The sequence below is a fragment of the Patella vulgata genome, chromosome 9 (genome assembly GCF_932274485.2).
Source record: "Patella vulgata chromosome 9, xgPatVulg1.2, whole genome shotgun sequence".
NCBI classification, from domain to species: Eukaryota; Metazoa; Mollusca; class Gastropoda; family Patellidae; genus Patella; species Patella vulgata.
In genome coordinates this window covers 44,734,267-44,759,588 of record NC_065887.2, presented here as the reverse complement: position 1 = coordinate 44,759,588, position 25,322 = coordinate 44,734,267, and the positions used below count along the sequence as shown (strand labels likewise).

At 35.6% G+C, this 25,322-nt stretch overlaps 1 protein-coding gene across 1 annotated transcript; it reads left to right on the top strand.

Moving 5' to 3' along the window:
* Nucleotides 1-2,727: 2,727 nt before the first annotated feature.
* Nucleotides 2,728-24,194, top strand: LOC126832545 (protein Wnt-9a). The gene is made up of 4 exons (XM_050563388.2): nt 2,728-3,232; nt 5,646-5,911; nt 13,060-13,328; nt 22,483-24,194. The coding sequence occupies exons 1-4, from the start codon at nt 3,153-3,155 to the stop codon at nt 22,966-22,968; spliced, it is 1,101 nt and encodes a 366-aa protein (XP_050419345.1). The 5' UTR covers nt 2,728-3,152; the 3' UTR covers nt 22,969-24,194.
* Nucleotides 24,195-25,322: the final 1,128 nt, after the last annotated feature.

The following is a 25,322-nucleotide window of genomic DNA, read 5'->3' as shown; positions in this document are numbered from 1 at the left end:
CACTAACAATACACTGTTTATATATTATACCATATCACACACTAACAATACACTGTTTATATATTATACCATATCACACACTAACAATACACTGTTTATATATTATACCATATCACACACTAACAATACACTGTTTATATATTATACCATATCACACACTAACAATACACTGTTTATATATTATACCATATCACACACTAACAATACGCTGTTTATATATTATACCATATCACACACTAACAATACACTGTTTATATATTATACCATATCACACACTAACAATACACTGTTTATATATTTATACCACATTACACACTAACAATACAATGTTTATATATTATACCATATCACACACTAACAATACACTGTTTATATATTATACCATATCACACACTAATAATACACTGTCAATGCCGTATTAATCGATCTATTAATCAAGGGATAAACTACGAATGAAGGAAAGAATGGACACACAAAGTCATCACTATTATCATTAACAATATGAATTTATTTAAATTTATCATGCACAGAAATCAGTACACAAAGAATCAGTATCACCAACACTCTGAAACAAGTAACAATAAACATTTCATTAGACATAACATCACTATTTTTTTTATTTCAAATCCTTTGGAAGGGATAAAACCAGAAAGCCGAAATTATAAACTATGCCACGTTTTAGACCTAGTAAAATCAATGTAGGGATGAATAGCATTGTTCTCTGATGAAAGAATGTTTAAATACATTACAGATCGTACTACTATAGCAACTCGCCATGCATGTTTTTCCTCAACGATGTCATTCAACAGTGAAAGTGTTCAACATTGTTTTAACTGTAGGCTTGCCAATTAATCGTCCAAATCTGAAACAAAAAACTTTTTTAGTGGTGATCTTGAAAGAAATGTGCCAGATCTCTAGTGATAAAACGTATAAACGCGTACTTGTTAAGCTTAGTATAATATTAAAGATGCATTATGTTAGTATAATATTAAAGATGCATTACGTAAAAGCTAAGTCTGCCTATTGTACGTCTTTATTTTGGTTGTTAATGTTATATAAACTATTATTTAAACATGGCAAGCCCATAATCAACTCTCTAGGTCATAGGATGGCTCCAATTTTAAGTAGATTAAAACTTCGGCGAACGTCTTACTCACTGAGCCACCGTGGCTCCCCTTAGGTTCAATTAAATATAACTTTTGTGGGCCGAAAAATTTGGTTGAAAAGAATATACACTGACGTCCAAAAGAAAGTATACACACTAAAAGTATGACTAAGTTTTGTTTAGATTAAAAACATTTGATAAAGCATTACTGAGTTTGTCTCTTGCGTCCAAACTCAACATTTCTAAGCAAAATAAAAATGTGAAACAAATTGACATTCTACACAAATACCGTCTACCATGGAAAAACGACTTTGGTTGATGCAGCACAAAATGCACAGGGTATACTTTCTTTTGGACGTTAGTATATGTTTAATGGTGAAGAGATGGCCATCCAAGTTTTATAACAATCATAACAGTTATAAATACCATCGACCGAAATAATCCAAATTAACCATATCTATAAATAGTAGGAATATTGAGAAATATTTCTCGTTGTATAGGCTCTAAGATCAGGATTCCGAGTTTGGTAATACCTACACCCCAATCAGTAAGTGACATATGGTGTTCCGAAAACAATCAAGATTTACTGGGTTATAAATGAGCCTAATAAACAATGGGAATTTAGAATGAAGAGAGAGAGAGAGAGAGAGAGAGAGATGTTAGAGAAGATAGTAAAGTTTGAACATAGGTCTAATGAATGTTTAATTAAGAAAGGAAACTATCAACTGTAGATAAACTCCTTGAATGAATTGAAATGGCTGATCAAATTACGACCCAATTCATGTGGCTCTTACGTCATTATACAGAATTGTCTGACTGTCTGTTTTATATTCCGTCCTGACACTGATGACGACATATCTTGGCTCTATAGCGGATGTCTTGCACGGGGCAGGGTGTGCTTTTGTAATAATCTCGCACTCATGTGACCCCGAGTCACCAATGTTTATCCCATGACACGCCAACAGTTTAATAAAATGTTGAGTATGAAAGCTTTCTGTAATAATGGTATTTAGTGTGTTGTCAATGTAAGTTCTGTACAATGTTTAGTATATTAACATAACGCTTACTCTCCTATAAATATACATAGTATTACATTTTACTCTTAATGTACAGTCGTGAAAATAAGATCAGTGAAACACAAGATTTGGTTCATCGTTCCGTGCTGCGGCAGAATATGTTACATATAGACTATATTGACGATATGTGATGAGGAATATATGTTTTTGTGGGTACTATCATTGAAAACTAAGGATATAATGATACGGTGTCGACGATAAATTATATTGAACCATACTTTTAAACAATTATAAATCTTACATCTCATTCTATTTATTTCATGGTCTGCAAAAATATATTTGGATGTTTCTTACACTTTTAATGTAAAAATTGTGATTTTACAAAGTGCACGCCTGGAACGTAACACTAGTTTATAGCAAAACGATGACGCGTATCACTAAACTATATCAGTCAAGTTCAGGTATTGTGTTCGCAAAACTGTTCTAAGTGACCACTAAGCGGTAAAAAAAAGAATCACTGCCCGTGAGAGATGATAAATCCCAACTGCGTCCGCGTGACGTGTATAGCTCCCCTTGAAGCCACCTCGCTAGATCCAACATGCCTTTACTTGAGATGATATGATGTGCTTTTAGTGGCGACAGTCTTAACTCTCTCTCACTTAACAAAATACTACCAACGTAGTTGAAATACCTTGTACGATTGGATCCAACATATAAATTATTTTATTTGAAAGGGACACGGTGTCAGTTTATTACGTTGTGTGGTCGATGTGGAAATATAAATTCATTCAGGGTGTATTTGTGACAAATGGTTTAAATCGGAAAAACGGATTTTCTTTTATAGAGTACAAAGCCTCGCAAATTCACCGAGAACACAAATGATTAGAATAATAATACATCAACAACAGACAGTTTACAATTTTACAAAAAACTCATGCGTCGAATATTCTGGTGTGGTTTATTATTATTATTATGCTGTATAGAATATTAATATGTGAGCGACATGTTAGGCGTATTACCTTCTAATCACCATGAAGTTATCGTATGAAAAGTGCATCTGTATTTCACATCTAATTATTCTCTCGGCTTCCATGGTATTCGGATATTTCGGGTAAGTACGATAAATGTTTATAATAGATAGATTTTATTTTTTTTTTTAAAAATATATATTATGTGATCCTGTACAGGAATGAGTTAGTGCTTTAGTTAAATTGGTTAACTATACACATGGTGGTAAACCAGGCTAGTAATTGTGTGTTGGAGTTTTAAATGTTCTATTTAATAACACTTTTCATTATTTCTAAATTCTACTCCAAGTGAGTTGGTAACAAAATCAGTTCTCATTTTCTTTTATACACTTTTGATTGGTGATTATTTGTAAAAGGTTAAAACTAATTATGTTTGTTATATTATTAAAGATATCAACGTAATAAATATTTACTGGCATAACATGTTGAGGGAGTTGGGATGAGAACTCCCATCCATACAATATTCACCTAATTATTTACTACAAACACTTATCTAATATGATTATTAGTATTTCACTTGATATACGTTGAATATACAAACCTAGAGTAGATCAGATCTTGCTATAATTGTAAGATAAAGCACGTGTTGCTGTCTATCTGGCTGTCTTATGTCCCTAAAATTTGTTTATAATTTATAATGTGCGCCAAGATTCATTTTTAATATTCAATCTGACTCTTATATTGAAATCATGTCTGGGGCAATCTTTCAATGTTGCTATTTATAATTTGAATATATCAACGAGAAATTGTATCGTTTCTAAATACAGAAAGTTTTGCCAGAATTAGAAGCATGTGATATATAAGTAAAATGTTTTTCACACTACACGTGCAGATGTTCAGTTTTGGATTAACCTATTAAGTTATTATAGTCGACAAATTTACATAATATTTATTCAAACAAAATACATTTTAGAGGAAGGAAACTACACCATAAAAGAATTTCGCGCGGGACTCGTCTTCACTTTCTTTCAATACAGAAAACTGCGCCCATTTATAGAAAATCTCGTACGATATTTTCATATTGAAATAAATTAAAAGAAAAGTAACTGACATGAGAGAAACCTAACGAGGTTTAATTTCACTTCTTCATTCTTATTTCAAAAAACACGCTATAATTTCAATATATTTTACTTCACGAATTATTCAAATTTCGCCATTTGGACATTGAATGTTTATATTGGTTTTATTAATTTCTTCTGTATATTTCTTAGATAATAAAATAATTAATAGCACATTTATATTTTACTTTTAAAATGTTTGACGATCTGGCTTGCTCTGCCGTAAAACACACTCCTCGAGACAGGCACAAATGTTCCATGCACATAACTGAATTATTCAATTAATAATAGTAATGTTTGAAGTTTAATGCCGGCGTTCGCTGGTGAGGTGATGTTATGCGTATGCTTTTCAAAAGTTCAGAAGATATTATGTCAAGAGTTGAGGTTTTATATCAGGCGTCTACATAGCAAGGAGTAGGGTTTTCTCCGCCCCCCCCCACACTGTTAAAATGAATGTGCAAGCGAAGTATTATAAAAGGGATATACCAGATGCTAGTCTCGTCGAAATAAATGAGCCATGTCTCTGGTATTCTTTCATTTAGTAAATATTTGGATATATTTTCTATCTCTATAAATAACTGATAAGAAATGATAAGGGATGAAGACAGAAGCACTGCGAACTACATTTATATTAACCCACAAACTTCATCTACAACCATTACACTATTAAAATTAAAAGGTTTTGATAGGTGAATACATGCCTGTACTTTACCACCAATACATGTTTTATTGACTTCCCCAGTTCTTGGTCCCGTCAATATAACTTGTCGAATTAAATACTATGAAATTTAACAGTGAACTATTACCATTGGTAATGAATGTTGTCTAATGTATAGTTTGTTTAACACACGAGTCTCGTGTGCACCTGATACCTTTGATAACGTATCTAACAATCCCCACCCCCACTCACAATAACCCTCACAAAACATAATTAAATAAAGATGTGAAAAGTCAATGTATCAATTATCAGCGGTTTTTTGTTTGTTTTTTTTTTATTTTTTTTGCAAGGAAATAAATTTTTGTTAACCTTTATTTAATCCACAGTGTTGGAATAAGACCTATAGAAACCCTAAACACTTAGAAGATTTTGGTGCCCTCATATAGTATACAATTCAAAATGTAAAGAATAAAAAACCCGAAACAATCCGTTGAACACGTGGTTATCGATTTCTGAGGTTTTATACACGCCATTATAATTGAAACAGTAAGAAAAGACAAACAATGGAAAACTAATTGTTTCGATGTCATTTAGCTAATGAACTGGAATATACAGGGCACAATTACTGCTGATTACTGAGTGACGTTTCCACTAGGCTTCTCCATGATGCCCTAAGCTAATCCAGCCCTGTTTATCTATCCCAGGGACCATATTTGAGAAATTAAGTGTATATAATTATTGCATTTGATTGAAAACATTTATTTAATATTATACTTGCAGGTTGACGTCAAGGGAACCCCTTATTTCCCTAACCCTGGGATATCAAGACGGTCTCAATAATCGTGATCGCTACTCATCAGCCAAACTTTGTGAGATGTTAAAATTACACAGGAAACAGAAAAGAATGTGCAGAAGAGGGAAAGGAATAGCAGATAGCCTTGTAGAAGCCAGTAGACTAGCTGTGATAGAATGTCAATTCCAATTCAAGCATGAACGATGGAATTGTCCATTATTGGGACAATATAGACAAAATATACTCAAGAAAGGTAATTATACATTGACAGTATTGTGATAATTGGGAAGATAACACCGTTATTCAAAATAAATAACCGTAATTACACCTTAAACATGCATTATGTAAGAGCTAAATGTGTCTATTTCAGATCTTTCTTTAGCCTTGGCAAATATTCTATAAATTATTAATTAGACATTTATTAACATGTCAAGCCTGTAATCAACTCGCAAGAACTTTGGACATTTAGACATTTATTAACATGTCAAGCTTGTAATCAACTCGCAAGAACTTTGGACATTTAACGGATTTAAACACGGTTGCCAATTAATGATTTAATTTAAAAAATGGATAGTCGAGAATTGTTATTAATGTTACAACGGTACCAATAACAACCGAGACTATACTTTTAATCACCATAGCCATCATCATCGTCGTCGTCGTCGTCGTAGTTTGCATCAAACCTATCACCAGTCCAAATTTATTTTCATGAAATTACAAAACCCGTTGCTATATTTAATAAAAGCAGAGTATACTATTAACAAAGAAATGAACGTCCTACTGTTCTGCTCCGACCGGGCGAGTGAGGACGGACCCACACCATACAGTGTGCTATGAGGGAAATTTTGCCCGGACCGCTTCGCTACGGTCTACTCTTATATCGAATTCCAACTGCCAAGGGATCTTTTACGTTCACGCCAATGTGTACACAGGACCTCGGCTAGCGAGTCAACTGTGGCCCCTTATTACATTCAAACAAGTTTACCTTCAGCATAAGCTTTTAATTTTGTAATATAATTCATATGATTAATAAATTAATCATCATCATCATCATCATCATTATCTATCCTCATGCCGTAAAATCGTGGGATTTATCTATCCTCATGCCGTAAATGGGTGCACACAAATAAAAAAAAGTTACAACAAAGAATCCTAAAGAAATGATTAGTGAATTGCACCGCTTCCGTTTTTGATAATGTGTAATGAAGTACTTGAAAGATTAAAAAACTAATTACGTTCAAGTGATAAATAAAGGTCTAACCTATCCTCTTATATAGACAACTTGAGTCTGGCTTGGTAATATTCAACCTGTTTAACTACTCTCCTTTGTTTATAAGTTAACGTGTATTGAGATTAGGTGGACAAAATAACTTAATCTCATCTAAGTAGGCCTGTAATTTATGGGTCCAATACTAACATACCTGTAAACGTATATTAGATGTTTTATGTCGTCTTGTTCGTATTTATCTATATTAATTTCTCCTTATCACCAAACATCAATCAAACCATCTATATACTCGTTTATATATACTAATAAATCGGAATGGTCAGGTACAAGAGGTAGAGTGGCGGGGTCGTGGTCGGGGTCGGGGTGAGCGCAAACTAAATATCATCAGGTAATTATTGCGCGCTCTAAATAAATTTGAGTATTGAATAAGTTTGGTGACATCTTGTTTTAACTTTCCGAAGGTGCACGTGACACGCCACAAATCTTATTAAATACATGTAGTATACACGTCTTACAAAGTGCATAACATTTATCTCTGCATTTAACTAATTGAAGCGCTTGTTGGGAGTTTCTTGGTGATGGGTAACATATCAATGTACCCGGATATCTTTCATCATTCGTTCTAATAAAAGAAAGTCGAGCAAATTTTAACATTTAAATTTTATACCCTTTACGATCGATGTTACTGAATGAATCAGACATTCGGTTTAACAATACAATGTAATAGCGTATTTTAGGGTATTAACAACATTCAGTGTATAGAGCTGTGGAAATAGAAAGAAATTGGAATAAGACAAGACATGATAAGTTAGCCAGATTATTGTGTTAAAGTAACCGGGAAATGTGGACAGGACACGGTGTGTTAAAGAATTGTTAACGATATCCCAGTTGATAGTCGTTATTAGTGTCTGGCTCAATGTGACAGTGACAGATACTATGCAATCCATAAATTAAAGCGTTTTAATGTTTGCAAACATCGGTTTCACACGACGAGTTAAACATTTAGCTTGCTAGAACTGACGAATACAACATTGTAAAAAAAAAACAAAAGGAAACAAAAACTCATATTCTGTATTCGATGATCTCTATCAATTCTTTACGTTTTGTGCAATAATTGTTTTCAATTCCAGAAAATATCCCAGGGGACGTCGCCTATTTAATATATATTTTGATTATACTATATTTCGTCTAGTGTATTTATCGTGCACTTTAGGCTCGAATAGGCGTGACATGGGTGAATATAAAGAATCCTGAATTCATCTTAGATCCTGGTCGACTGTCCGTTTGACACAAAACTTGTAAGTTAACTTTTCACTCAGGCGTGGAATCATAACTCTTATTGTACATTAAAGTAATTAACCCTAGTCAGACATACAGGTCAGTCCTCCACACTAAATCTGATAAATGTTGTGTGAACAAGCACTTAACCAACAACAAAACATCCCTGCCAACACTCAGATACTCGTAAAACTAGTGTAGAAAATAATATTTGTTTCGTTAGAAAACCAATAAGGTAATTTTAAAATGTGATGGAACATTGAACCTGAACCATAGATAAAAACTGCCATTCATCACAAGTAATTGACTATTTTACCCTAGCAAGATAGGGGTTCAGTAACCCCCACACATCATGAACCCATCGGCTTTTTAAAGATCAATCTTTTAGCTTCAATGCCCCCCCCCCCCCCTTAGCTCTCCCACATACACCCACCCACACTCATCGCGGGTGATGACAAATACGGACCACACAATTTCTGGGTTCGACTACGACGATAACCTACATCTGTTGAAACGCTCGTGGTTAACTTGCAGTAATAGAATGGTGTCATGTAATGCGCGTGGACCTTCGGCTGATTTATGATGTTTCTGTCTGGTTTAACAAAAATAATATTTCACCCTTTCTTGAAAGGACTCCTCACTTTTTATGACATTTCCCATTTGGGTAAATCTGACTGACAAACATTATCTTGTAGTTAGCACATGAAAAATTACTGGCAATAAATTGTTCTTGTACTAGTTGTTCCTGAATTCACAAGGCTAAATTCTTTAACCGTGTTTGTCAACATAATGATAAAGACGTCCACCAGTTATATTTAGCTTAAATGGATCTGGTTTTTCCTTGTTCAGTGATATGATAAAATGATGAAATATATCGCATTCACTGGAGTGATGTAATAAAATAATTATAATCTTGAATTATCCGATGGTTCGGTAGTTTTAATCACGACCAATGTATTATTAAATAAGTAGACTAGCAAAATTAATATGTCAGTTGTTTTCGAGCACCATAATATGAATCTAAAGGCGGTGGTATTCTTTCCATTCAATGTTTTTTTTATTATTTCATTCCGATGTCACATTATTGATTCCTCGTGGACGCTCTGTCATCCGACAGACTTGAAATGTATACGCAGTATTTATTTCCATCAAGATCCTATGAGTTATAACCCTTTACCACTTATAAACAATATCCGATAATTAGTGTATGAGTTATAACCCTTTACCACTTATAAACAATATCCGATAATTAGTGTATGAGTTATAACCCTTTACCACTTATAAACAGTATCTGATGGTAAGTCAAAAAACTATATTAATTTTCAACTATTTCCGATAAATGGTTTTTGATTCCTTTTGTCGGGAGTTACTTGATGGATTGTTACGTTTTCAGTGCCATGTAACATCTGGAATTAAAATATTGCAGTGTTTCAACCTTGGATCTATACTGCTTTACAAAATGTACAAGCTAAGTAAGCATATAAATTATCTAACATTCGCTCAGTGTTTGCTATATGTAATGCTGAGGAGAAGATTTTTTCCATGGGATCTTTTACGTACATTTGTTTTTATGACAATATACAAAGGCAAAAACGTAGACTTCATGGGAAATAGGGAGAAAAGGTGCCCTTAGGAAGGATGTCTCATGTAGGGGGGTAGGGCCGGGACAATATGGGCTTTATTATGTGGACGTATTATGCCGCCACCCCTGACCGTCTGTGCGTACGTTCACATTTGCTTGTGGACACTGCAGAGGTCACAATTTTTATCCGATTGTACTGGAACTTAAAACGTATGTTTGAATCGATTTTAGCAGACATAGCACCGGATCATGGGAGGAAGAACCCTGTCGATATTCAGCGTTCCATGACCTGCCGGTCCGGACTTACAGGCTACACCTTGTAACGGGTGTGCTTTTCAAACAAGTCCTGTCTCCCGTCTATTTTATGCACGAAGGACTGGGTAACATTTCCTTTCCTGTGGGAAACACATTATAGTCGAACGCCCTTTGTTCTACAGTTTACCTGAAAACACACAGTTTATAATCCCGCTTCCTGATTTGAGTTGATTTTGTGGGTTACCGCGTTGTTAAATTGTAGTTCTTTAGATACCATTTCATACTTTTGAATCATCCAAAATTTCTACACGGAGAAATAATTATTACGTCGACGAGACAATCTTCTTTCTATCAATGGAAACAGATCTTTTTATTTTCTTTATTTACCACCCGTTGGTTGAAATAGACACAGGAGTGATTTAGTGCTATACGGGAACAACGCATAGTGGTAAATAATAAAGCTAAGAAAATTTAAATATGGATAAATCGTTTAGATTGTTTAACTACCACTACAACATTCTGTATGAGTGCACATGTGAAAGAAATCCCTATAATGTATACACAATCTACATATATATAGGTAGTAAATAATCTAATTACTTTTAGTGTTACTGCCCTTACTCAATTTCTAGACGCTCTAACAACTAAAGTTATTATCCCATATACTTGATATTTATATGTATAAATTGCAATAGAACACCATTCACAATGCGACAACCTATGTGGATTGATCAGATATCTAAGCTCTTGTGGGGGTATGTGTCATTGCCTGCTAGTCATTGGTCTAGTTTTATTTTATTACCTTTAGTCTTGGACATCTTCGATGAGCTTTGTATTTGTGTATAAAAGAAGTCATACCCCCACCCTCCCCTTTGTTGTGGGGTCAACCATGACGCCTTCAATGTGTTTCAAAAGCAAACGTTTTAATTTCAACAAGAAAATTATATATTTGTCAAGTTCTCACCCGATCCTTACAAACTATTACATTCTGAATGATAAAGTTATCTACATCAAACCTTGACATTCTGAATGATAAAGTTATCTACATCATCAGATCATTTCAAACCAGTTCATTCTAAAATGAGCGTATATGAATTGATATGTGGAAACTGTTTGGGAGAGGAGAGAATTATTTTAAAATGTTGTGGTAATGGGAGGATAATGTTATGGATGGATGTAAATAAAACTATTATAATTCTTATAGTTACATCAAAGGTTGAACTGTTTATTTAGCACTGATTAGTGTTAGTCTGTACAACTTCAAATCAGTCATTTCGTTAAGGTACGTGTACACATAGAAACAAGCTGTATATATGTTCATGGCATTGACTATTGGCCAAAATTACAATAAAATTCAAATCCAAATAATGTATCATTAAGCCGGTCTGTTATCTTCATTTTCGGAAAGAGGTCAGTGCAAGCTATAAGATAACCATATTATTCCATAGGATTCGTGTTTTTTTTGTGTTAATGTCAATGTTTGATGGTTAGATAGCATACCTGATATTCGCCATTCCAAGAGTGATGTGTGCGGGGGTGGTAATGAGGATAATACAACAGAGGTTTACGTGATCTAGCTGGACTGAAACCTGCAATCACAGATGTAAGTCTTCAATCATCCCGTCCTTTCAGTTCAGTTAAAATCTAAACTAGTATACATATGACGCCTGAATAATGGCTATTAAATGTCAGTTGTACAATTCTTAAGACAAGGAAATATTTGTATTTGATATACAGCTTTAAACAGTGATAACATCATCATAACAACCACCAATCATGCCAGTTCGTATACCAGTTCCTAATGAATTTCACAGAAACATCTACAATGAACCTATGCACTCACTGACTTGTTTTATATAATATATGTACCATTTGTATAACAAAGATGGATGCCAAATTCTTACAAACAATTACTTTGACATTAGCCAACTTGTTTATTTTAACTGTTAATATAGTTTTATAAGTATGTTAAAATTTGATATTCAGCCTCCTAGAAGACGTAAAGACCATTTAGTGCAGACCATGAATGATATGACGTAGACAGATTTAATAAGTCTCACAGCCATTCGTATAGTCTCATAATATAAAAAAGAAATTGTTTTAAGTCTTACCTGATTTAAAAAAAAACCCCAAAACAACCAAAAAAAACCCCCCAAAACCCAACAAAAAATAGATGAAATCACTGACAGGCCAAATGTGGCTATGAACGTAAGCCAGATACGCAGGGCACGTATAATAGAGGTATTCTGTATTACCAGCTAGTACAATTCTCATTTCAATTTTCTTAAAACTTTCATATATTGTGAAATATTGTGAACTAATTACACCCACATTACACAAAACTTGAACACTTTGAAAATTCATAATTCAAGCCCTAAAACTACATTTTTCTAGCATAAACATAAGACAATTTAGAAGAGCGGGCTATTATTAAAACATTAGTTTTCGACACAGTGTACCTTGGGAAATGGGACAGTCTTATCAATGATGACTTTAAATTAGCTTTTAAAGTAGCCAAGTCTCTAACTCAATATCATCCAAAGTCTTCAACTTTGAAAACGCAGGTTATTTGTCAATTTAAATCAACATTGATGTTGTCTTCTTACCGGGAAAAAATAAGCTTCTGATATCTAATATTTAAGGCAAAATAAACTTTTTACCTATGGTACTCGAACCGTGTACCATAATGAGTTTCAGCGCCATTTGTAACAAGGGACCCGAAGAACGAGGCTAGACATATTCCACAATTCATATTCTTATCTGGAGAGCATGCGTAATAAATACTATCGGTGTAAACTGGAATAACCAGACGCTGGAGATTGACATTCGATTGAGACTTCTGGCATATTTCTGCGAACATAACTGATTTGCAATTAGAGTAAAAACAGAAACGATTGAATGTAAATCATTTTATATACATTTATATTACATTATTATATGCGTTGCGACCCATTTGTATCAATCTCCAGGTCCCAAATATTAGAGATTTACCTCCTTTAATGAAATATGTATCGGACCATTATTTTGATTCTTTGGGTTTTTTTTTTTTTCGTTTCAGGTTTCTCAGAAACGTCATTCCTGTACGCATTATCGTCAGCAGGGCTTGTTCATGCATTTGCCCGTGCATGTAGTCGTGGTGTGTTGGACAGATGTACATGTGATGAATCAAAACACTTAGAAAATCGCAAGGCGTGGTTGTGGGGTGGCTGTGGTGATAATCTTAGATTTGGATTAAAATTTACTCGAAAATTTTTGAAACGAGCGCGAAAATCGGGAAAGGATGTACGTGCTAAAGTGGATCAACACAATAGCCGAGTAGGCATTAAGGTAATTATCTGGTTATAATATAGGTTAATAAATAAATACACTACTTGATCAAAAAACTACATAAATCTTGACATTTAAATGACGATAATTTAGATAAAGTTTTACAAGGTAGGGTGGTGGTCTGCAGCAGGTTTCCAACCGTGTTCTCCATTTATACTGATTAAAAGATGGCAGCTATGTAGGGTATCCATAGATACGTTGACAGTTTACTGATAACATGCACATAATCTTTATTACTTAATATAATTCGTATAACACGCCTTAAATAACACATATTATACACATTTAAATTATACAAATATACAAGTGTATAATGCCAATTACTGAGAGATATTATTTATTGAAATACCACCTGCTTTCTCGCCTTTATACATCTGTTGTATAGACATATTAAATCCGTTCAAAGCTTCTTTTAATTCTCAAAGTAATGCATGCAGTGTTCTATTGTTCCGTTTTATACGCACATATGGAAATCTGATCGTATATTGCAGTCGCCATCCTCCACACTTTCTTGTAAACACTCTACAGACTACATTTATCATCTGATTGTTTTGAAATTGATATATTATGTTGCTTACATTCATGAGGTGAAGAAGCCTATGATATTGAACCTTGTGAACGCTCTAACGACAACAGTTATTACCCAATCTGTATTAAATTGATATGCATTATTTAAATTAGTGAAACGAAGAAGTCTATTGAATTTCAGCAAATACCGTCGATAGCATCTAGAGTTATGGCCCCTGTTGCTCTTTGTTGAACACTGTGAATGCTCTAACGACAAAAGTTATCATCCAATCTGTATGGAATTTATATGCACCATTTGAGTTAGTGAAACGAAGAAGTCTGCTGAATTTCAGCAATTTCAGCAATTGCGTTTAAAGTTATGGCTCTTGTTTGACTTTGTTGAACACTGTGAATACGCGAATGACAAAAGTCATCCTCCGGCCAACTACTAGGGAAAATGAGTGGATAAATAGCCAACTGTTGAAAGTGAAAGAAGTTGTTCAATCAAGGACCGTATATGGTTAAATGAATAAGACTTAATTGTATGTGTACAGAAATCGCAATTCATTTTGAATTTTTGAAGATAAAATTGCCCTTGTGTACCGGTAGTGGTGACCAGCAAAAATATGAAAAACGGAATGAAATCTAGATCTATGTTTTCATCAGATTGCTCTGATTTAATAGTTAATCGAAATAATATAAATTTTCCTATTTTTCCCCGATTACTTCCTTGTATTCGGTATTAGTTTTTATAGGCCCACCTTGAAATGTGTCCGTATATTGTCGTCCCCGACGTCCGTTGGTCCGGCGTCCACAATTACTTGTGGACGCTCTAGAGACTAAAGACAAAGTTAATATCCGATCGACTTTCAATTTATACACAGTGTTTAAGGTCATGAGACAAAGAAGCCTGTTGATTTTCATCGATTTCCGATAATTACTGCCCGAAGAGTTATGGCGTTTGATCAATTTGAAAAATGTTGTTTATTGCTTTAGAGACGACAGTTATCATCTGATTGATTTTATATTTATACACTGTGTTTACGCCCATATATAATCGTTTTGATTGGCGGAGTTTAAGGTCTTGAAACGAACAAGTATATTGATTTTCAATGATTGTTAAACGTTAGCATGGGCCAAACAAATTCTAATGATTTTCTGATAACTACTTAATGAGTTGTTACTGTAGTGTATTATAAATGTTTCATTACCAACAAAAGTAAAAATATACGACAACTCTGGTTGACTGTTCGGACGATTTAGCTGCTGTGGGGGTATGTTTCGTTGCCTGGCAACCTATTTTCTCTGCTTTATAGAAAAAGGACTTATGTGAACCCTGGACTGATCTATGTATGCTCTTTGTTTCGATTATTGCGCCGAATAACAGTTATAGAATCTTAAGAATGGGTCAATGATTTTATATCTGTCTTCATGTGAACTAATCTATATATATATATTTGTGACTGTCGTTTGTCTGTCTGTCTGTCTGTCTGTTCGGGGTTGGCGGCTATACTAGGTCTGCCCCGAGTCTGAAATTTGGGGGAGTAACATAGGCCAGGTGGCGTTATTCTACCACTTCCGGTTTCGGAGTTATGACCGCCGAGCGAAGCCGGTCTGTTCGGGGTTGGCGGCTACACTAGGTCTGCCCCGAGTCTGAAATTTGGGGAATAGGGGTAGCTCAGACGGGGGAGTAGCATAGGTCAGGTGGCGTTAGTCTACCACTTCCGGTTTCGGAGTTGTGACCCCCGAGAGAAGTCTGTCTGTTCGGGCTTGGCGGCTACACCTGCCCCGAGTCTGAAATTTGGGGTATAGGGGTAGCTCGGACCGGGGAGTAACATAGGCAAGGTGGTGTTAGTCTACCACTTTCGGTTTCGGAGTTATGACCCCCGAGCGAAGTCTGTCTGTTCGAGGTTGGCGGCTACACTAGGTCTGCCCCGAGTCTGAAATTTGGGGTATAGGGGTAGCTCGGACAGGGGAGTAACATAGGCCAGGTGGCGTTAGTCTACCACTTCCGGTTTCGGAGTTATGACCCCCCGAGCGAAGTCTGTCTGTTCGAGGTTGGCGGCTACACTAGGTCTGCCCCGAGTCTGAAATTTGGGGTATAGGGGTAGCTCGGACCGGGGAGTAACATTGGCCAGGTGGCGTTAGTCTACCACTTCCGGTTTCGGAGTTATGACCCCCGAGGGAAGCCGGGTATCCTGCTAGTTAGAGATAATGTTAACTATTTTAAATCCAGATGTTTAAATCAGTTTGTCTTTCAAGTAACAAGAATAATATTGGGCAGAGTGCAGCGAAGTAATGCCAATATTTTGCGTTTTTCTATCTTGACTGGGGGGTTGGATGGCTGAATGGTTAGCACGTGCGCGCTGTATCATAAAGTCTGTCATTGAGTCAACTGGCGTGGTTTCGATTCCCCGGTTGTACGTGACAAGGAGTAGGGTCGCCTGTCCAACCTCGTGGGTTTTCTCCGGGTCCTCCGGTTTCCTCCCACTGCTAAAGACCCCTACGCGCAAGCGAATTATTGAAATAAAATTGAACCATATGTTAGTCCCAAAATGACCTAGTTTGTGCCGAGTGGACGTTAAACCCCATTTCTCTCTCTCTCTCTCTATCTTGACGTTCAACGCGTGATACCTTAACTACGTGGTCAAAGTACGAAAACCCGAATCATGGATGATTTCTGTAGTAATAATAAGCGTACCTATGCCGATTCACTATATCGATAGCAATGATACATAAATTTAGAATGGGGTTTTACGTCCTATTTCTCTGCTCCAAAGAGAGAGAGAGAGAAATGGGGTTTAACGTCCACTCGACACAAACTAGGTCATTTTGGGACTAACATATGGTTTAATTTTATTTCAATAATTCGCTTGCGCGTAGGGGTCTTTAGCGGTGGGAGGAAACAGGAGGACCCGGAGAAAACCCACGAGGTTGGACACTGCTCCAAGAAGGTAGGGTAAAATTTAGACGGCATGATAGTATTTTTAAACAAGAAACGTGAGGTGTGTGGTGGAAGATGGACGATGTTTGATCAGACTTGAAGATTTAACATTCTACTACATCTTTACTTGACGGCTGTACACCACTGTGCTAATTCTTCTCATGGTAAATATTGGTCACTTAATACTTTTAATCCGCGACTGGGTTAATAAAAAGTCATTTTGTCGAGTCTGTTTGGAGACGATGCGAGTCTTTTATAAATACATCTAATACTTCGGCTTTAACAACTTGTACTGTTACCTGGTTTTCAAAACTGCCGAACAGTTGCTGTAGAAAAACCGCATGTTGAATTGGGTCATTAGGTGCATACGGAGCCGCGGTGGTTCAGTGAGTAAGATGTTGGCTCGCCAACCTGGAGATCCCGTGTTCGATCCAGGTGTTGGCCGAGAAAGTTCATCTGGATTTTCCGACGTGGCTTCTCCTTGTCAGTGATGTAGGACGAAGGGCCTTGTAAGGGACAGCGTATAGTCGTTCTGATGGGACGTAAAAAACGGAGGCCCCGTGTAGACATTGACGTTCACGTAAAAGAAGATGTAAATACTGATCATTTTGTCAGCTTGAAAGTCTGCGTGACACTGTCAATGACCTTTCTACATTTATTTCAATATTAATCGAAGAATCCCCGGCCAGATAGGTTGATATATAGTCCTATATTGCCCCGGGTCGTATATTTCCGTCATTCTCTCGCTTGTATATTTACGTCCGACTATGGGCGTGTTCCAGTATAGTTGAAATGTATACCCCGCGCTTATTTCATTATATTTTACTTTCTGGGCTAGCGCTCTTGGATTACTCTGGTCACATATTACCTATAGAAGAATCACGATTCGAAAACCTGTGCTGAATGTACGGACGATTTAGCTGTTGTGGACAAGCGTAAAATATTCTTTACCATTGATTGACCAGTTGCGTGTGGTTCTTCACTGGTTTGACCCAGCAGGGTAGAGTGGATGCTAGGGGGATATGGTTGTCGTCACCCTTTGCCCGGCTCTACCGCGGTGTCCTCACTCGGGCTAAAGCGCCTGGATTTGACGACAGCATGCGTGTGGGTGTGATCAATTCACGGCTCAGGATAAGAAATGACTCGGGACTTCAGTCAGAGACAAAAGCCGCGATATTTGACACTAGTTAAACAAGGTTTGTCATTAGTTTGATCAGCAGACTAGCTTGCCAGGCGTCTTAACTATTCTTATCTTAAATGGACAATTGATTAGTGAAGAGGCAAAGTAAATGTGAATTGAAACTGATCCCATATGGTGCTGTCAAGCTTTGTCACATTAATATTGTCAGCTCCGTTATATTTGCTTACACAGTTTAAAAACTACTTTATTTAGTTATCTACTTAAAAAAAACCCAAAATAAGGCATGAATGGATCTCCACTATTTAATGTTTGGAAATATTCAGACATTGATTTGGAAACTTTACGTTACGTTTAAGCGTCCTTTCTAGTCCAATATTTTTATTGATATATTAAACGTAATTGGGAAACTCTAAAACCAATGTAAAATGCCGCTCATTGTTGCGTGTCTAGGGTACATGTATCTGCAAATGATATAAGTATTTAATTAGTCATGATCTGTTTTTATACGCCCACATTGAAATGTGGTCGTATATTGTTGTCGCCCCCGTCCGTCCGTCCGTCGGTCCGGCGTCCACAATTGCTTGTGGACGCTCTATAGGCTAAAGTTAATATCCGATTGACTTTACATTTATACACAGTGTTTAGGGTCATGAGACGAAGAAGCCTATTGATTTTCAGCGATTTTCGATAATTACTGTCCGTCAGAGTTATGGCCCTTGATCACTTCAAAAAATCTTGTGGACGCTCTAGAGGTCAAAGTTAATATCCGATTGACTTTAAATTTATACACAGTGTATAAGGTCATGAGACGAAAAATCCTAATGATTTTCAACGATTTTCGATAAGTACTTCCAGAGTTATGGCCCTTGATCACTTTGAAAAATCTTGTGGATGCTCTAGAGGCTAAATTTAATATCTGATTGACTTTAAATGTATACACAGTGTTTAAGTTCATGAGACAAAGAAGCCTATTGATTTTCAGCGATTTCCGATAATTACTGCCAGAGTTATGGCCCTTGATCACTTTGAAAATTCTAGTGGACGCTCTAGAGCCTAAAGTTAATATCCGATTGACTTTAAATTTATATACAGTGTTGAAGACCATGAGACGAAGAAGCCTAGTGATAATCAGCGATTTCCGATAATTTTTGCCAGAGTTATGGCCTTTGATCACTTTGAAAAATCTTGTGGACGCTCTAGAGGCCAAAGTTAATATCGATTGACTTTAAATTTATACACAGTGTTTAAGATCTTGAGAAGAACAAGTATATTGATTATCAAGAATCTTTATGACTTGAACAGCTTAATCCATGATGTTAAAAGTTTTGTATACTAAACGTTAGGATGGGGCAGAACTTTATAAAAACCAAACAAATTCTAATGGTTTTCTGATAATTACTTAATAAGTTGTTACTCTTAATCAGATTTTAATGTATTATAAATGTTTCATTACCGAAAAAAGTAAAAATATGTGACAACTCTTGTTGACTGCCCGGACGATATAGCTGCTGTGGGCGTATGTTTCGTTGCCTGGCAACCTATCTTTGGATATGTTTCAGTAATAATTCTACATTAACGCTAGTATTTGTCTCCTATTAATCATGTTTGGTATTTTGAATATTTATTTGTTTTGTTTTGTGTATATTGATGGATATTACACAGATTGTAACGCCACCTTATGATTGGTGAATTTGCTGGCTTTTACCTACAACTAATCATATGTTTAAATATTTCTAATATTGGTACATGTTTATCATCGGCGTCACCTTTCTTCAATTTTTTTTTACATTTCTTTAGATAATCAGGTTGTTAAGTAGGACAAGAAAATATCCCCCTCAATAAGATGAACCAGTAACCTCGTGTTTATAAATAATGTCGGAATATTTGCTGCGAGGTGTTCATCTCAGTTTCTCATTATAAACTAACGACAGACTATTTTCATATTTCTCAGAAATGTGCCTCCTACATCTTATAAACAGTCGCATGAAATATACGACGACGTTTACACACAATTCTACTCCATTACGCGGCTAGTAAACCATATATCTATTTCCCACGACGGTTGAACTAATTTCAATGGAGATGTTTACAAACTGTGACAAAGTTATTATTATTTTTTTTTTTTTTCAAGTTTACCGATTAACGCCACTTGACAGATTGATACATAGAATATGGCGATCCACAGATTAACTCAATATTGTCAATTAAACGCCACGTTAAATGTGAATAATAGTCCATCGTATCACGTCTGTCATTTTCCATGGGACTATCAAATGATAGCCTCTCTTATTGTCACACGTGAGCTCTTCAACGTCTTGTTGTAGCAAAACTTACGATTATTTGAAATGAACCAGTTTTAGTACCTTTTAAAGGTTTTGATCGTGAATTGAGGGATTTTTAATTCTTTGCGAACTACAAAAAGAACATCAGTCCAAACATATACGAATTTGATTGACTCTATAAGTGGGATAATGGTCAAACCAAGCCATAAAGTGTGAATTTATAGTTTTTGATAACTTTGTATGCATTGTGCACTGAAGAAAGGGTGATGCTGATGTACAAACCTAAATGTTTTCGATAAGTGTAAACGTTATAGTTTGGAGTCAAATAACCCGCGTTAAACATATTGATATACGACCGCTTACGATATATTGATACGACCGCTTACCTTATATTAATACGACCGCTTACGATATATTGATACGACCGCTTACGATATATTGATACGACCGCTTACGATATAAATCACCGAATCTGCTGGGTTGTGTTTTTTTTTTAAATTCTATAACAAAGTTTTCTATGCAAACTCCACTAAAGCCAACGGATTAAATGAATCGGGTTGTCTAATCCAATTGATATATGTCACCCGATAGTTGATTATAGGCTTGTCATGTGAATAAATGTCTAATTAATAATTTATAGAATATTTGGACCTGCAATATGAAGATTTGGCTCATACAAAAAATATTTTTAACCCGATCAGCAATTTCGTATAATGCGTGTAGTCGACTTCTCGATCAATAATTAGCTGAACATCGTCGACTATCAGCTAATACTCGACTTATTCGATACATCGGATTAAAATCTGCCGTCATTAGTGGAGTCATACAGTTTGTTTGGTATATTTATCTGTATAACATGCACAGCGTCTGGCCTGGTCAAAAATAAAAGGGGATGAACAACCAGAACGGCAGAGACAAGATAGATAGTATAAACATCACTTGTTTTATAAGTAGAATCCATTTGCTTGGTTTATTCTAAGAAGTGTTGAAGCCAAAACAAGCTAAGATCAAGCGGTTGTATAATAAAATACCCTTTCTTCTACACACAAAACTCATCTAGCTTGGCGATGTAATAACACGATAAGGTACCATTCGAGCATAATGCCAAGAATGTGCACAATTATAGTATATATATGTAATAGCATGTCATACCTATGTCATAAATCTAGCCGGTACAATGGGGAGGTGTTCTAACCGTTCTATTAATAGTCCAATATTGTTCGTAGTCTGTCTGCTCTTTGACTTTCTTAATTTTATACTTATTTACTAAATAAGATAATGGCAAATGACATTAGAACACTTTGAAACTGAAATGTTTTTTTCGTGACAATCAGATATTTTAATATGAGATTTAAAATTTTACAGGGCCATGAAAAAAATTCCCCCCCCCCCCCCAAAAAAAAAACAACCCCCCCCCCCAAAAAAAAACCCAACAAACAAATAACAACACATATAATGCACGATGGTTAAGGTTAAGGGCTCGGGGGATAATGCACGATGGTTAAGGGTTCGAGGGTTGTTAAGGGTTCGGGGGATAATGCGCGATGGTTAAGGATTCGGCGGATAATGCGCGATGGTTAAGGATTCGGCGGATAATGCACGATGGTTAAGGGTTCGGCGGATAATGCACGATGGTTAAGTAATTTCACCCGCATTTTCCACATCGGCATTTGGGTTCGAATATACATAATTTATTTTTCACCAAAAGACTTTCACCCGTATACTTAAAGTAGCTAAGTCTCTAACTCAATATCATCCAAAATCTTCAACATTGAAAACACGATTTATTTGTCAAATTAAATCAACATTCATGTTGTGATCTTACCGGAAAAAGATGGGCTTTTGGTATCCAATATTTAAGACAAAATAAACATTTTACCATTGGTACACGAATCGTGTACCATAATGCGCTTCAGCCCCAGTTGTATCAAGAGACTCGAGGGACGAGGCTAGACACATTGCACCAAATCAAACGGCGTATGTAGACTGGAATAACCAGACGCTAGAAATTTGCACTCGCTTGAGACTGCTGGCTTATTTCGCCGAACATAACTGATTTTGAAATTGGAGTAAAAACGGAAACCATTGAATGTAAATCAGTTTATATACATTCATATTACAGTATTATATGCGTTGCGACCCACTTTTGTCAATTTCTATAGGTCCCAAATATTAGCGATTTAGCTCCTTTAACATGCTGTTAGAATTGTCGTTAAAGAGAACTAATGTCCTTACTGTTAATTAAGTTATCTTTAAAATTGTTCTTCTATTTCGTTTCAGGTTGTGAAAGAAAATGTGAATACCACGTGTAAATGCCATGGTGTTTCCGGTTCCTGCACAGTAAAAACATGTTGGTTACAGTTATCTCCCTTTAACAAAATCGGCGAAATTTTGAAAAATAAATATGACAATTCGCTTAAAGTGCTCAGTCATACAAATCAAGCCACCGGCAAAAGCCTTTTGGTGAAAAATGTGGATACGAATCCAAATGCCGATGCGGACAATACGGAGGGAAAATCACCTCGCCGCGGTGAATTGTTATATATGGACGAATCGCCCAGTTTCTGTCGTAAAAGTCGATATACAGAAGGAACTGGTGGGCGAGTTTGTGACAAGGATAAGAACTGTGAGACAATGTGCTGTGGGCGTGGTTATAATGTACAACACACCATGGTAAAGAAGGCGTGTCATTGTCAGGTTATATGGTGTTGTTACGTCAAATGTAAACAATGTTTGGAAGAGGAAGAGATTTATATGTGTAAATGACGTCATAAGACCTTTATGAATATAATGCAAGAATGCAAACAGTGCTATTTTTTTATTACCAAATAACCAATGAATTTTAATGAATACTAATTTAACTGTCAGTACTAGATGAGGTGGTTGTACGTTTATGTGTTTTACTTACAACTATTTGAATAGACTGAAACTGTATATATCATATAATATTGTCCAATTCCACTCAGTCTTCTGGATATATAATTCATTTAATTAAGCTGTAACCAAATACGGATGACACGTTCATCTTATAATTAACAAGAAAAGAGATGTATTTGTGTGTAGTGATAAAGACTGGTATATTGTGACTACATTTGGTAAATTATTGTTAAAATACCGAATATGATTAGTCCTATATTCAACGAAGCACAATTTAAGCTGATTTATTAACATCATTTTTTACTTCATATCGTTCTTACTCGTTAGAAAAGAATTTGAGTTTTGACCACAAAGCTCTTTGAGAGTTCGTGCTTAAAAGAGTTTTACATCCATTAAAAAATGTGCAGAAAAATCAACAGTTTTGTAATGGTTCATAAATATATCAACAGTTTTGTAATGGTTCATAAATATATTTAAAGCGCATTCCCTGGAAAGTATTAACATGTATAAGGTAGTTATTTCCAATAAAAGTTTGGCATATTTGTTTGACACTCAATCGTACTAGATAAATACTGGATTCCATGAAAAAACAGTCATGGCGCCCCCTAACGACAAAAATGTAAGGGTATCAATAACTGGTAAGAAACGGGTCGTATGTGTTGATCTAATGGCTAGCGGCAGTAAGAACAGCTCGGTGGGGCTAAACCTACAGTAGACTGTCATTAATCGCCGGTAAAAGAAGGTGGTACAGTACAATGCAAGAATTAATATAGGCTTTAGTAAATGGACAGCGAGTAACAACAAATAATAGCTAAAATTCATTTCTCCCACAATCAAGTCCCGTGGCAAACATGGCTGCTTAACACAGATTGTTACGAAATGCGACATGGCTGCTTAACATAGATTGTTACGAAATGCGGTAGTTTTCTTGCAATTAAAATGTTTCGAGAGGGATTTGAAATTTACTTTGAATAAATAAATTAATTTGAATGGGTTTTTTTGTAGGTGGGAAGGCATCTTTAAACACAAAGCTTTATTTATAGAAACGGTTAGATATTTAGTTTTATAAACATATTTATTTGTATATAACAATGGCAATAAAATAAATAAAATGACATTAGGTGTTGTTTTTTTTTGGTGGGGGGGATGTATATTGTATTTATTCCGCGCTTTTTTAGCATCCACAACGCATTAAATTCCAGAAGACGACGACATTGGATAAAAAGAGATATCCAAGATTCTTAACTATAATGCAAGCGGACAGCGAGTCATGTTAAGCTTGGTGACATCGGAATCTGCCATGTTAATGCATTTTGTAAAATTTCAAAAGTTTTTGTAATAAATTTGGTTGAGAATCGGACTCAGTTGTACCGGATATGTGATAACAGATGGCGCCACTTCGCTTAGAAACCAACACATTCATCTTTTTCACAAAAAAAAACATGTATAGTTACTTCATTCCTTGGATTAAATCGTATGTTTTATTACAGTGACGCGTTATGAAGAAATGAAAACGAAACACCCATCATTGTTGGCGAGAAATAGAAAGTATCATATCCATATGCTGTATTACCTTCATCTATTTAAACTGAACAAGATACACAAAATACACCACAAACAATAAACGTTTATATGAAACAAACAAACAAGGGCGTAGATCCTTATTTTTATAAAACAGGGGAAACTTAGTACTGAAAACATGGAAGTCAACGAAAATATACCACCAGTCTGCTAAATTATGACGTTACATAACGGCGATCGTCTGCCAATTGACGTCATAAGTTAGAACGTCAAAAACGCAAACAATTATAAAGGCGATAATCCAGGTAATTATAAAGGCGATAATCCAGGTAAAATTATGGAAAACGCTTAGACGGTTGAGTTTAATAGTTTAGGATTAAAAATAAATAGGTTTTTAAACTATATACAGAGAAAAAACTATCAAATCAACAACTATGACTGGTACATGTCAATATGAAATCCTACACTTCTACGTTTAAGTTGGCCAGATTCGTGAAAACAGATCCACCTGTTAAATTCTCCTGGGAGGGCTTTAAGGAGGTTGTCCGATACTTAAATATGGCGGGAGATATGGTTAAATGTTGAACGATGACCATTGAAATGTGGTCGTATATTGTCGCTCCCGTCGGTCTGTAAATTGCACCGTCCTCCACAATTTCTTGTGAACACTCTACAAACTACATTTATCACCCGATTCTTTTGAAATGAATGTATGTTGTTTA

Coding starts and splice junctions, on each gene's coding strand:
- LOC126832545 (XM_050563388.2), top strand. CDS start 3,153: ATGAAGTTATCGTATGAAAAGTGCATCTGTATTTCACATCTAATTATT. Junction 3,233..5,645: donor ATGGTATTCGGATATTTCGG/GTAAGTACGATA, acceptor TTATACTTGCAG/GTTGACGTCAAGGGAACCCC. Junction 13,329..22,482: donor ATAGCCGAGTAGGCATTAAG/GTAATTATCTGG, acceptor ATTTCGTTTCAG/GTTGTGAAAGAAAATGTGAA.